Source organism: Paramisgurnus dabryanus, chromosome 6 (genome assembly GCF_030506205.2).
Source record: "Paramisgurnus dabryanus chromosome 6, PD_genome_1.1, whole genome shotgun sequence".
Lineage (NCBI taxonomy): Eukaryota > Metazoa > Chordata > Actinopteri > Cypriniformes > Cobitidae > Paramisgurnus > Paramisgurnus dabryanus.
The window spans coordinates 1,900,760-1,915,386 of NC_133342.1; the positions used below are offsets into that span (position 1 = coordinate 1,900,760).

General features: G+C 38.5%; 1 protein-coding gene across 3 annotated transcripts in view; it reads left to right on the forward strand.

The window, feature by feature from the left end:
- LOC135748028 (partitioning defective 3 homolog) overlaps positions 1-6,450 on the forward strand; it is a 147,059-nt gene extending 140,609 nt beyond the window's left edge. For all 3 annotated transcript variants that reach the window (XM_065266101.2, XM_065266116.2, XM_065266106.2), the window contains 2 exons: positions 4,850-4,971; positions 5,113-6,450. In XM_065266101.2, coding sequence (XP_065122173.1) covers positions 4,850-4,971; positions 5,113-5,539 — 549 coding nt within the window. In that variant the 3' untranslated portion in view covers positions 5,540-6,450. The remainder of the gene's footprint in view (positions 1-4,849; positions 4,972-5,112) is intronic.
- The last annotated feature ends 8,177 nt before the right edge of the window (positions 6,451-14,627 follow it).

The window sequence follows — 14,627 nt, forward strand, 5'->3', positions numbered from 1 at the left end:
GAAAGTAGGCGGTTTTGAATGCAGTATAAGTTACCTGTAAAGTTTAAATTTCTCTGATTGATTTCTCGAGCGATGATAGGTATAAACCGATCAACAGCTTTTTTGTGTTGTTTTTACTGAAACTCTTCAACCGCTGCAGATTAATCAGAAATACGTAGCATCATCAGCCTTACGAAATCCGTCGCCGTTACCCAGTTCACATCAGACCTTTAATGCCATAATCTGTTTAGCAAACAAATGGAACGTTCCTGTGACACTGATGTTGTTTTAGGCAGCGAAGTGTGCGCGCGTGTTAATGAACTGGGCTAAATGACCCAGCTCCTCGCATCCTTCAGCCTTCAACCTCTGTCTCCACGGCAACGTGGCTGCGGCAAGCTGTGTCAATCAATCCCAGCATGCTGTTCACCTTCATTAGACTTAATGGAATTCTCTGTGTGGATCGGCTCTTGATTGAGCATGCCTGGGACGGCATTCATCTGTTTGACAGACCGTGACGAGAGCAGGGAACTCAATGTAAATGTTGCCATAAAAGAAATGGATTCTTATGGGTCATGAGCAATTTACTGCCGCTACACTGTTCTGAGAACAGAACAAAGCTGCCAGTGTGTGCGAGAGAAAGACTCTGAGTCTTTTATTGTTTATAATTACGCTCTTATGTTCCTGTGCCAAGCAGAGTGTGTGAATTTGTGTTTCTTTAATGAATTACATTGTGCTTAATTATGTTATCACCCCCTTCACCATAAAATGAACTAATATTCATTTAATGATCATCTGGCATTCATCTACATGTACCTAACAATCATCTAACATCTTCTGTGTGTCGTCAATCCAGCCTCATGTTTGTGTCCACGATGCGAGTCAAACACTGGATCTGATCTTTGAGCAATAATATCTGCACTGCAGGAGATGGATAGGAAACATTGCATGTGACAGCATAACAACAATTAAATAGATTGTAATGATTATCATAATACTCCTTATAATATTCCTCAGTTTTCCACGTTGCCGGAACCCCCTGGAGAACTTCAGTTCCTGTAGGGCAATTGATAGAGCATTGCTTTGGCAGTTGCAGAGTCCCCAGGGAACGCATAATAAAAATGTATAGCTTGAATGCACTGCAAGTCGCTTTGGATAAAAGCATCTACTAAAAAAATAAATGTAAATTTAAACCTCTAGGCACTTATTTGAAAACATCTCAAATGTCAAGGAGTTTCTTAGGAAAACCTAAGGGATTTTTCCATAAAATGCTCTTTGCTTTGAGGTTCTCTGAAGGGTTCCATTACTGTGTCAAGCTGAGGAACCTTAAATAGCGCTTATTAGTTATGCGCAGGTCAGGGTTATTTTCAACCAGCGGGTCCCACATTTATGAAATGTTTGGCCCGCCCCGCCCCTCACCCCATTTTCTTTTTTACCACCCACACCCACGACAATTAAATAAACATACATTGTAATGTAAGTGAAAACAGGTTTTAGTTCAGCCTAAAAGTGCTTGGAAACTTAAAGCTCTACTGTGTACTTTATTGAGTTAATTCTTAACAAAAACCCATGTTTTCTTTCAAAAGTATGTGCTCATTCATGTGTAATTACTTCCCACCCACTAATCAAAGTATTCTCGTAAGTGTAGAATCTGCTATATAAAATGCATACCGTCGAAGCGCTCTCTGGCTGAATCCATGTTGTGCCTCCATCTTTGAAATACATTCGCTGACGAGGGACATTCCTGAAATTCAAGCTCCGCCTTTCGCGCTTTCGCGCTTTCACTCTACACTCACGCTGCCCGATAGCTGAAGCCTCCAGAGGTTGCATGTGTAGGCGGTATACGTCATCAAGACAGTCTTATTTCAGAATATTAACAATTATAAAGCTGACAATTATTCTTAGTTAATTGTAAATTGATGTAATATGCGTATGACTTGCGAATGTAATGCTCAGTTAATTTAAATAAACCAGGCTTGATGACGTATCGTATCCAGCCTGTGACCTGCGTAGCTGAATCCTTCGGATTTTACAACAACCGCACACCGTGATGAACCTGCGATCTAATGCTTTGATTTGAAAGCCTGTTGAAGACATATTCTCGAGGACATTAAAACAAATCGCCAAGGATGCGAAACGGGGATTTTAAACGACAACGTGACAGGAAAAACATCAAGACCAAAGTCACTATTGGAGTTAGTTTTCCAAGATGGGCTCAAGGGACACTGAAGTTGCACTTTCTATATTCTCCACAGGTAATTCAGCATATTCGTTTACATCTATACAGTCCATGTTGTAAACTTGAAGTTGTATAGTTCCTTGGCTAACTTTAGCATGATTATGCATAACGCTTGTTAGTGTAAACATGCATGTGGTTTAATGTGTTCAACAGACACACGCCGTCTCTCCGCCCATTTATGTAATCTGAGGTACTGAGATAAATGTTTTCATCTTTTCTGACCTCTAGCACAAACACACGGTGACAGCGCTATTTTTAGCCTTTCATTGATAAAAGCGTCTGATCTGCGCGTCTTTTGTTTCATTTTACAAGCGTGTGAATGTTGCGCGATCTTTTTTCACCAAAATGAGAGAAAGCTCTTACATATACACGGACATGTAACATGTTTACTTAAAACATAAGCATTGTACTCTGACATAATGTCTGACATAATACTCTGATAAAGTGAAAGTTGCGCGATCTTTTTTCACCAATCTGAGAGAAAGCTCTTACATATACACGGACATGTAACGTTTACTTAAAACATAAGCATTGTACTTTGACATAATATTAGTTCGCGTCCATTTAAACCCGTCATGGTTGCTTTTTGTATGTGATTTTAAGCGGACATATCATGACAATCAGACTTTTTTCATGTTAAACATAAATCTGTGTGCTTTGATGGATCACAGGCAAAGGACATTGCAAATTGTTCATTTTTTCTCATTGCTTTTGCTTTGTAGCTACTGGAAGCCATGTTAACCTTGGCATGACACGGCCGGGCCACCGTACGAGTTAAAACGCGTTCCGAATGGGGAGGGCTAGAAAGTAATATTCAGTTGCTTGTCATATAGACTTTCACCGCTAGATGGGAGTAGATCTTACACAGTGGAGCTTTAATCGTTTGTTTTGCTGTTGTGCCTGGCGGTTAGGGAACTGCTTGTCCTTGGTTTAAGGATATCACGCAAGTTACGTTGCTACATAGGGCTACGTATTGTAACCTTAGCAAAGAACCTAATAAAATATGAAAATATATATTCCCAAATATTTTTTATTTTGTTTTTAATTGCCAACCCTGCAAATAAAGGGATACTTTCTTTACCATACTAGTGGGTTACCTGTGGGGTTATGAGACGACCTGCGCATCACTACTGCCTGTAAATTTGTAAAAAAAATTATGTGTTTAGGACTACACAAGTTAACTTGCATTGTGCGTAGTAATGTACGTGAGAAATCACTATGGTTTTATTGTGTCGTCTACACTGTAAAAAGTGAAAACTGCTCCACTAAAAAAACTAGTCCTTCCAGAAAAATTCAGTTTTTATGTGATCGTTTGTGGGCAAAAATCCTTGAACTTGTGGCACGATTTCTTTAAAAAATGTGATGGCATATGCGGGATTTTTATGGAATTTATGCAATGAAATGGCGCGAACTTGCAAAATTTGCGGCAACTTGCTAAATTTGCAGTAACTTTTCAAAGAGGTTCACGTCACTTAATTACGTCACTTCACAACGTTCCCATGGCAACGGGGGACATGGCTGCGCTTGTGTAAAGTAAATGCTAAGTTTTCTGCTAAGATAAATGTGACTTTTTGCTGCAAAAATGTGGGGATTATGAAATCATGCAAGCCCCGCATACTTTGCACACGCAATTTATGCGGCAAATGTGCGGCGTCTTTGGAAAAATGCAACCCCGCATAAACATGCGGACTTTGGCTGATTTTGCAATAAAATCATGCGATCGTATAATCACATTTTTCTGGAGGGACTGTGAAATACTTGCTTAATAAAAAAATATTAAATAGGACATAGTTCCGTTTCAAATAGGTACACCTTTGTACCCAAAGAGTGCATATTAGTTCTTCAAAGATACATATTTGTACCTAAATGGTATTGGGACCTTTTTAAATGTTACTGACCCAGTGATAGCTTGACAATGAAGGCAATATTATTTTTAAACAGATTAAAACACTTAGAAATGTATTGCTGAAGCACGCCAAAAAGACTGTAAACTACAGTATGTAGTACTGAATTGCAGAGTTAGGTCATTACAGTTTTTCACCATTTCTGTGAAAAATGCTGCCTATTTTGAAACTTGCCGTTTTCATTCAAATCATCATATGACTGTACAGGGACTTCAATTTTTAACTTAAAGTGAGAAAATGTTGGTTGAAATTTTTTTTTAAGTGTTACCAATTTAAGGTTTATATATTTAAATATATATATATATATATATATATATATATATATATATATATATATATATATATATATATATATATATATATATATTTTAATGATGTGGTCATTTAAATTATAATAATGTAAAAACAATTTATGAGGCAATGATAATATTGTGTAACTCATTACATAAATGTTTTATGGGTTATTAGTGGTTAATGGTTTCATTAGCAGCGATTATAGGAGCAGTTATAATGTTACATTCCACCTCAAGCACAGATCCACATATAAACACACACATACTCATCGCTGATCCCTGGTAAGTGCTCTGAATGAATGTGTTTGTGTGTCTGCATCAGAGTGATTTCATAACCCACGCATGTGCATGTTTGTGCATTTCATTTTCTACTAAACTTGCAATTCGTACACCTTTTCGTTACTTCCACGTGTTAAAAACGTGCATCTCCGTTTCAGTCCAACTGCAGTCCGCACTCCACATCTGGCCGTCATTCGGTGTCTGTGGAGGTACAGTTACGGAGACAGGAAGCTCGAGATGCCTTTACTCATGCTCAGAGGCAGTACAGCTCTCTACCACGGTATGTAATTGTGTGGAATACTTTACGGTCATAACATCATAATAATGTTTATGTACCTCAACTGGTTAAGCATTGCCTCTACATTGGTTTTTATACAACAAACACACAGCATCTCACCATGTCCTTTTCTCTCATGTCTAGTCAACCCCGTAAGATGCCCACCCCGGCTACACAGAGTGATTGTGAGAGGCCGTGTCCACCTGTAGATGGTTTCCAGGCAGCTAAAGACAGTGGACGTTACTCCAGCTACCAGGGCCCTCGATCTTTCCCACGCACTTTCCCTCGTCCCAGCTACAGGAATGGTGTCTCTGCTCCCCCTGCACCCACCGGGACCTCAGTGGGTGGCGGCTACAATGCCCGTGTCTTACTGGAGGCCCAGGAGCTCCTCCGACAGGAACAAAGACGCAGGGAACAGGAAATTAAAGGAAGAGTTGCGTCAATGAGGATCGACTACGAATCCCAGGATTCCAAAGGACCCCTCCGACAAGATGTCCCACCCTCCCCTTCACAGGTTGTTAGACTCGGCCGCATCCACACTCCTGAGAAAGCACGGCCATTTTTGTCATGAGGGAAATAATAAGAGACCTTTCTGCTTTGTTTATCATGATGGACAGGACTACGGTGTGCAAGCGCGAACTTTTATCAGCGTGTCATTTTGTACCCAGACTCCGCCTCCCTGAGTGCCTTTTTAGTATGATGTTACGGCGGTCCCGCCCTATCAGACAGCTCACGGGTGAATCCGGTAGCGGGACGGCTCTCGATTTGCTCTGTGTGCTTGACAATCAACCGTTCCACTTTTTTGTCGAACCGCATATTTAAGTAGATCAAAATACGCAGTTTTCTCTGCTTTGCACAGGTTTAAATGAAGTTTTGTCTGTTACGATGAAGTAAGGATTTTTGCTACGATGTGTCGGATGAATTTTAAACATCAGCTGTATTCGTATTTGATGAAGTTACATGTGCTGTGCGAAGAAATGAACACATTTAGGTACAGTGACAGACAGAAAAGCAGAAGAGGAAACTTTAAAAATAGAGAAAAGTGAAAAACAAAATGGGGTCACAGATAGCTGGTCATTAACTGATGCTCCTCATTAAATTTTCAGTGCACTTTCATACACCGAATCCTCAACCCACTGCTGCCTGCCAGGTGTGTGCGTGCGTGCGTGCATGTGTGCGTGTGTGTCTGATCTCCCAGATGACCCACACTGAATTTTTCATCACCCACACCAGCTGCCCCTGCATTGACAGGCCACTGTGCGAAACTTCAGTCACAGAGATTGACTTCCATATCTCTCCTAAACACACACGGCTATGTTCGGAGTAGCATCATTTTACAGTGATTTTACCATTTGTGCGGAATGCTGTACAGTATGTATACTATGTAAAAACCTTGGGTATGCAAGCTTTGTACTGTATGTAAACGGATGACCTACTGCGACTGACAAGGTGTGCCGTATTAAACATAAAGCATATATGAAATACTGTTTCTCATGATGTATTGCGCCCTATGTACTGCAACTCCTATTCCAGTATGACAAATGAACCAAACGTAATATCAGTTGTGATTTTTAACATTCGTCTCTTGATTTAATTTTGGATTGGGCTACTAGAATTAGCTACCTCGTAAAATACGTACCAATTGCCATTAGAAAGCGTTGCATATTCATACACTAGGAAGTTGAATTTAGTGTATACTGCATTGTGTACTATACTTCATTCCAAATATATCCCATTTTGAACTTGAAATTTAATTTTTTTTACGAGTTTGCTTATTCGTATACATTTGTACAAAGTGAATCATACAAAAACATACAATAATCTTAAAAAAATCAGAATGAAACCCCGCTCCTAACCCCAACGTCACAGACTAAAGCAAAACATACAAAAATGTTTGAATCTTGGACATATGAATTAATAAAAATTAGCCACTTTGTAAAGTATGTACCAATTGCCATGAGATAGCGTTACATATCCATACACCAACACTAGGAAGTAGGATTTTGTTTTAGTGTATACTGCAGTGTGTACTATACTCCATTCCAAACATATCCCAGCCTGATCCCACAAGAATTTGTACATATTTTTCGAGATCTCTAATTCATATTAATAAATAAAGTGAATTGTACAAAAACATACAATTATCATAAAAGAGCAACAACGAAACCATACACCTAATTCCAACGTCACAGGGGCAAAACCAAATTGTGCAGAAAAATGTACGAATGAGCTTGTACGAATTAATACGACTCGTAAAATATGTAGCATGGCATATCCATACACTAACACTAGGAAGTAGTATTTAATTTTAGTGTATACTGCAGTTTGTACTATACTCTATTCCAAACACATCCCAGCCTGATCTCACAAAAATGTGTACGTATTTTATGAGTTTGCTAATTCCTATGAATTCGTACGAAGTGAATCGTTCAAAATCATATGATTATAGTAAAAAATTGGTAACGAAACCCCGCCCCTAACCCCAACATCACGTGGCAAAAGCAAATAGTACAAAAATGTACGAATGTTGGTCGTACGTATTAATACAAATTAGCCACCTCATAAAATACCTACGAATTGCCATGAGATAGCGTTGCATATCCATACACCAACACTAGGAAGAAGATTTAAAATTTTTGTGTATTCAGCAGTTTGTACAATACTCCATTCCAAACATATCCCAGCCTGATCTCACAAAAATGTGTACGTATTTTATGAGTTGGCTAATTCCTGTGAATTCGTAGGAAGTGAATCGTTCAAAATCATATGATTATAGTAAAAAATCGGTAACGAAACCCTGCCCCTAACCCCAACGTCAAGTGGCAGAAGCAAATCATACAAAAATTTAAGAAAGTTGGTCGTACTAATTAATACAAATTAGCCACCTCATAAAATACGTACGAATTGCCATGACATAGTGTTGCATATCCATACACCAACACTAGGAAGAAGATTTTAAATTTTTGTGTATACAGCAGTCTGTACAATACTCCATTCCAAACATATCCCAGCCTGATCTCACAAGAATTTGTATGTATTTGAGTTGGCTATTTTGTATGAATTCGTACAAAGTGAATCGTACAAAATAATACGATTATCGTAAAAAAGCAACAAGGAAACCGTACCACTAAACCAAACGTCAAAAGGGCAAAAGCAAATCGTTAAAAAATTTATGTATGTGGTTGTACGAATTAATACAAATTAGCCACCTCGTAAAATACGTACAAATTGCCATGAGATAGCATTGCTTATACATACACCCACACTAGGAAGAAGTATTTAAATTTTTGTGTATACAGCAGTTTGTACAATACTCCATTCCAAACATATCCCAGCCTGATCTCAAGAATTTGTACGTATTTTACGAGTTGGCTAATTCAAATGAATTCGTACGAAGTGAATTGTACAAAATCATACGATTGTCATAAAAATTAAGTAACGAAACCTCGTTCCTAACCCCAACGTCACAGGGGCAAAAGCAAATAATACAAAAATGTAAGAATGTTGGTACGAAATAATACAAATTAACCAATTCATAAAATACGTACAAATGCCGTGAGATAGCCTTGCATATCCATAAACCAATACTAGGAAGTAGTATTTAATTTTATTGTATACTGCAGTTTGTACTATAGAGACAGAGCGCCGATATGCAAATTTGAAAACCATGCCCACCGGGGGGGGAAACAATCCAACCGTCTCCATTGACTTTGTATTGCGAGAGGCTGCCTCCTTGTCATTTCTGGCTTATAACAAAAAACAGAATAATGCCTAAAAGCTGCTGTGTGACAATATGTACAGCTAACAAGCCAAAGAACCCAGAAATAAGTTTTTATAAGCTGTCGAGCCGTAAAACCCAGCTTTTAAGGAGAATAAAGTGGATCGCCGACTACGTTTCCCCTTAGTGGACGCAGTTCTACTAATAGAAGTACTATGAAAAGTTGCCTGTTTCCACTTTTGTTTCTTTAAACGCTCGTTTTATGAGGTCGACAGCTTAAAAAAAACTTATTTCTGGGTTTTTTGGCTTTTTAGCTGTACACCTTGTCACACAGCAGCTTTTATGTATTATTCTGTTTTTAATTTTAATCTGTAAATAAGTTTTTATAAGCTGTCGACCCCAAAAACGAGCGTTAAAAGACACAAAAATGGAAACAGGCAACTTTTCATAGTACTCTTATTAGTAGAACTGCGTCCACTAGGGACTTTTTCTCCTTTAAAGCTGGGTTTTACGGCTCGATAGCTTATGAAAACTTATTTCTGGGATCTTTGGCTTGTTAGCTGTACATACTGTCACACAGCATTTTTTATGCATTATTCTGTTTTTTGTTATAAGCCAGAAATGACAAGGAAGCAGCCTCTCGCAATACAAAGTCAATGGAGACGGTTGGATTGTTTTCCCCCTGGTGGGCGTGGTTTTCAGGTTATGAAGCGCGCCGCTCTGTCTCTATACTCCATTCCAAACATATCCCAGCCTAAACAAGAATTTGTACGTATTTTATGAGTTGGCTAATTTGTATGAATTCATACAAAGTGAATCGTACAATAACATACGATTATCATAAAAAAATCAGTAACGAAACCCTACTCCAAAAAACGTATGAATTAGCGGGATAGCGTTGCATATCCATACACCCACACTAGGAAGTAGTATTTAGTGTATACTGCATACTCCATTCCAAACATATCCCATCTTGATCTTACAAGAATTTGTACGTTTTTTTACAAGTTTACCCATTCGTATGAATTTGTACGAAGTGAATCGTACAAAAACATACAATTATCATAACAAATCTATAATGAAATATGTAAGAATGTTGGTCGTATGAATTAATACAAATTAGCCACCTCGTAAAATACATACAAATTGCCAGGAGATAGCGTTGCATATCCATACACCAATACACACCACACGCTTCAGATTGACAGCTAGTTAAGATGGATTTGTAAATACATCGATTGAAAATTTGCAGTTTGAATCTACATCTATACTTTTTTATTGAAGAAAATATGTAAAAAAAAACAACCAATATATATACAAAACAACATTTCAACATGACAAATCTACATCTTCACATCTTCCTGTCTCTAACTGCTAGAGATGTCATGACAGCTCCTCCTCTTTACATATCAAACACTCCTCTTTGGATATCAGCCCCGCCCCTAACAGATGCTGAGGAGGTGACTCTGCAACACAGGATTAGTGATGCGCTCTGAGAGATCACACCCGAACTTTAAGTTCTGCAGAAAGAAACTCTGAGAGTTCTGGGCTCTGAATCAGAAACTCCTGTCGAGCCGAGATGCTCTCAGACTTTAACAGGCTAGGTCAACGCTCTCTGTGTAAATGTGTGCTAGGGTCACATGAGCAAGCCGATGCTCGCTTGACACATAACAGTATGACACATGGTGCGAAACACACTATGCTGCCCAGGCACAGATGGTTGCTTGTGTTTGTGTGTGTGTGTGTAGAGAGGGGGTGGGTATCGAGATTATAACATGAAATGAGCCTCAGTATGACTCCAAACAATCAGGACGCTTTGATTCCTTGTTGTTTTTTTGTTCCATCATATCGGATTGAGAATTTGATACTGATCTTTGTAATAGGACATACTGTCAGACGGTTTTATCTTTACCTCTTCAAATAAATCGAAACCTCTTTTGCAGCTTTCTAAACATCACATTTTACAAACCTTAATAGCAGTTTTAATAATGAAGTGTCACATGTAGCCATTCAATATTTATGTGTGTATCAAGACAACAATCTCCAATGTGTGTTTTTTTAAAGTTCAAAGATCATGGACAGTCAGATATACAGTGTTTCTTTATTTCTGGTGTTAGTTTTTGTTTACAGAGCTCTGTACAGTGTTTTCTGTTTCAATGTTTTTCTGCCTGTGTGCATCATTCGTCTGTTATTTTGTTGTTTATATGCTGTTCAGAAAATTGTGATGTTTTTGAAACAAAAAATCCTGTAAAATAAAGGAAGGGGATGCTCTTCTGTTTGTGGATACACACTGCGGTTGTGTGTGGTTGTTTGCGGTTGTGTGTGTGTTTGTGCGAGAGTCCATTAATCATCTACTTTCCTCTCGAGTCTGACATTTCAGACACTTTTTAAAGTTTACTTTATGTTGATGTCTGCCATCCGGCTTTTAAAACGTTTGCATCTTTTGCTACTTTAACTTTTGTTACTGTCCTATTAGCAGAACTTGCAGTCCACAAAGTTACTCATGCTGGTGGATTCGATGACTTTCAAGGTATGTACTGAATTTTAGGAAGTTACTTGATAATAAATTTGGTAAAAGTTAACATTTTTTGTAGGAATGCAAAATATACATCTGTATGTCGGCTTTGTCCACAAACCAAAACTGTAACCAGTCCACTACTAACCAGGAAGCAGTTGAGGAGCTCAGATACAAAAGGCGCTAAATGACACTTCTATAATGAGATTGTGATATTAATCGAATGCTGCACAAAATCTATTAGGAGTCTGGAGAAAAAAAACACACAGAATTACAGACGCACTTAGAGGGTTTTGCATCTGAGCTCTTTAAAGAGAGCACCTATTGTCCGATTCACGATTTAACATTTCCTTTGGTGTGTTGGTAAATGTTAACGATATGCAAAAGAAACTACAACTATTGGACTACTAACATCGGAATTGTAGGCAACAGTTTACTTCCTGGGCAGGGCGGGATTATCCATAGACTGGATTGGGCGAGTGCCCTGGGGCACCAGGCAATGGGGGGCACCAAGGGCTCCAGACCACGGCCTTGTTTTTTTTTTGTTTTTTTTTACAAGTACAAGCACCCGTGACAAAACTACGGAATGCACGATCAGGTTTTAAACGCTCATTTGCATGACGCATATATCGTTTTGTGTTACCATTCGCTCAGTTGATTGTACCGATAGGTCCACGCAGCCCGGGTAAAGTCAACACATCTCATTCAGAACCACAAGAAGACGCGCTGGCGTGGATTTAAAATTTAACATTGCAGAGATGAGAGACAAAGAGAGCGGGAGAACTTTTAGCCTACATTAACACCAACAACATTATAGATGAGAATAAAGGTTTCAGACATCAGTGCCAAGTTAGGGAAAACCGGATAAAAGATAAGAAACGTCTAAGTATGTAGATTGCCCTGCCACCCATCTCATTACAGTATGCTATCTGATTATAACTTATTGTATATGTATGTATTTTATGCCTAGAATTAGTTAAGGGGGTTGTATGATTCTTTGGTTCATAACTTCCTATTCTAAAAGTTTCATCAATTGTGCATAATGACATGTGCAGCAACTGTATAGAGTTAAGTCTATTTAGTAGTTTTCAGTAATGTAGTTATTTTGGAAAAATATGAATAATTGCATTGCAGGCTAATCAGAGGCGATTCTAGGGTCTATGGGGGCCCCAAGCAGAAAATTCCCTGTGTGCAAGAAGTGTGCAAAACTTCTATACAATGTCCTTTGCTTAACCCACTATTATACAGTGCAACAGTTACTGCGAAAGATACATATAATACTCATCATACCTACACTGTAAAAAAAATTCTGTAGAAATTGCAGCTGGGTTGCCGGTAATGTACCGTAGATTTAAATGTATGTTTTTTACTGGCATCATTTTGTTCAAAGTTAAATGAACATTAAACATTTACAAGTCTTTGTCTTTACAGATTAAAACTAAAAAAACTGCATCAAGCTAAACATTCTGGGAAACAAAATCTGAAGCAAAAAACAGAAAAAGGTTGATGATGATTTCTGGTTCCCAGAATGCTTTGCATGAGGCTGTTGTTGTATAGTTTTATTCTGTAAACATAAAGACTTGTTTATATTAAAAATTTATTTAACTTTTAACAAACTCTTGCCAGTAAATAACATAAATTTAAATCTACGGTAAATTACCGGCAACCCAGCTGCAATAACATTGTAATTTCTACGGAATTTTTTTACAGTGTAACATTATTAACATGTTTGGATGCATAAATGGCATAACATGTTTGGAAATAATGACAGCAGAGAAATATTTTCAACATTATACAATGATAGCAATGATTAATAACTTATTTTTACAAGAATATTTTTACAAGCGTTAATTGGGTAACTACATTGCATATAGATCCGTTTTTGCCGCGATTGTCTTTGTAAAGGATTGCACTAGTTAACTGCTAAAATTTAAACTTGAGATTTACACCGGGGCACAAAAGATTTACACTGGGGCACATGCCTGACTGGAGCTGGACCGGACACATTAAACCACATGTGGGTACAGAGGGCTGCTCACTTTAGCGCCTTTTTGCGGTTAAATTGTTTTAAATCACTTGAGTGTTGGCATTTGCAAGCCTTTGAAACACGTGGAAATGATAAACTTTTCCTTTTTTAAATTTGGTATTAATCTGGCAATCACATGCGAGCCAAACCATGGGTCGTGATCCGTACGGATCAACCGCGACAGCACGACTGAACGATACAACGTCACCCATTCGCTACGTTCATTTTCGAAACTGCCAAGTTATCCACCTGGGTTGGATTTTGACTGGGCTAAGCCAATGTCAATCAACATTCCATCCAATCGGAATTTTGATATGCAGTCATGTTGAGTATCTATGTTCATCTACCGGGTGTAGCTGGCCATCCGAGAAACAAACCCGGGGGCCCTCTAGTGGCTCGGGGCTCCAAGCAGTTGCCTGCCTTGCCTGTTGACAAGGTGCGCCTCTGAGGCTAATTTAAGGTATATTTATACAGTCTTGTTCAAAATAATAGCAGTACAATGTGACTAACCAGAATAATCAAGGTTTTTAGTATATTTTTTATTGCTACGTGGCAAACAAGTTACCAGTAGGTTCAGTAGATTCTCAGAAAACAAACAAGACCCAGCATTCATGATATGCACGCTCTTAAGGCTGGGCAATTAGTTGAAAGGGGTGTGTTAAAAAAAATAGCAGTGTCTACCTTTGACTGTACAAACTCAAAACTATTTTGTATCAACATTTTTTTTCTGGGATTTAGCAATCCTGTGAATCACTAAACTAATATTTAGTTGTATGACCACAGTTTTTTAAAACTGCTTGACATCTGTGTGGCATGGAGTCAACCAACTTGTGGCACCTCTTAGCTGTTATTTTTACTCCATGATTCTTTAACAACATTCCACAACTCATTCACATTTCTTGGTTTTGCTTCAGAAACAGCATTTTTGATATCACCCCACAAGTTCTCAATTGGATTAAGGTCTGGAGATTGGGCTGGCCACTCCATAACATTAATTTTGTTGGTTTGGAACCAAGACTTTGCCCGTTTACTAGTGTGTTTTGGGTCATTGTCTTGTTGAAACAACCATTTCAAGGGCATGTCCTCTTCAGCATAGGGCAACATGACCCTCTTCAAGTATTTTAACATATGCAAACTGATCCATGATCCCTGGTATGCGATAAATAGGCCCAACACCATAGTAGGAGAAACATGCCCATATCATGATGCTTGCACCTCCATGCTTCACTGTGTACTGTGGCTTGAATTCAGAGTTTGGGGGTCGTCTCACAAACTGCCTGTGGCCCTTGGACCCAAAAAGAACAATTTTACTCTTATCAGTCCACAAAATGTTCCTCCATTTCTCTTTAGGCCAGTTGATGTGTTCTTTGGCAAATTGTAACCTCTTCTACACATGCCTT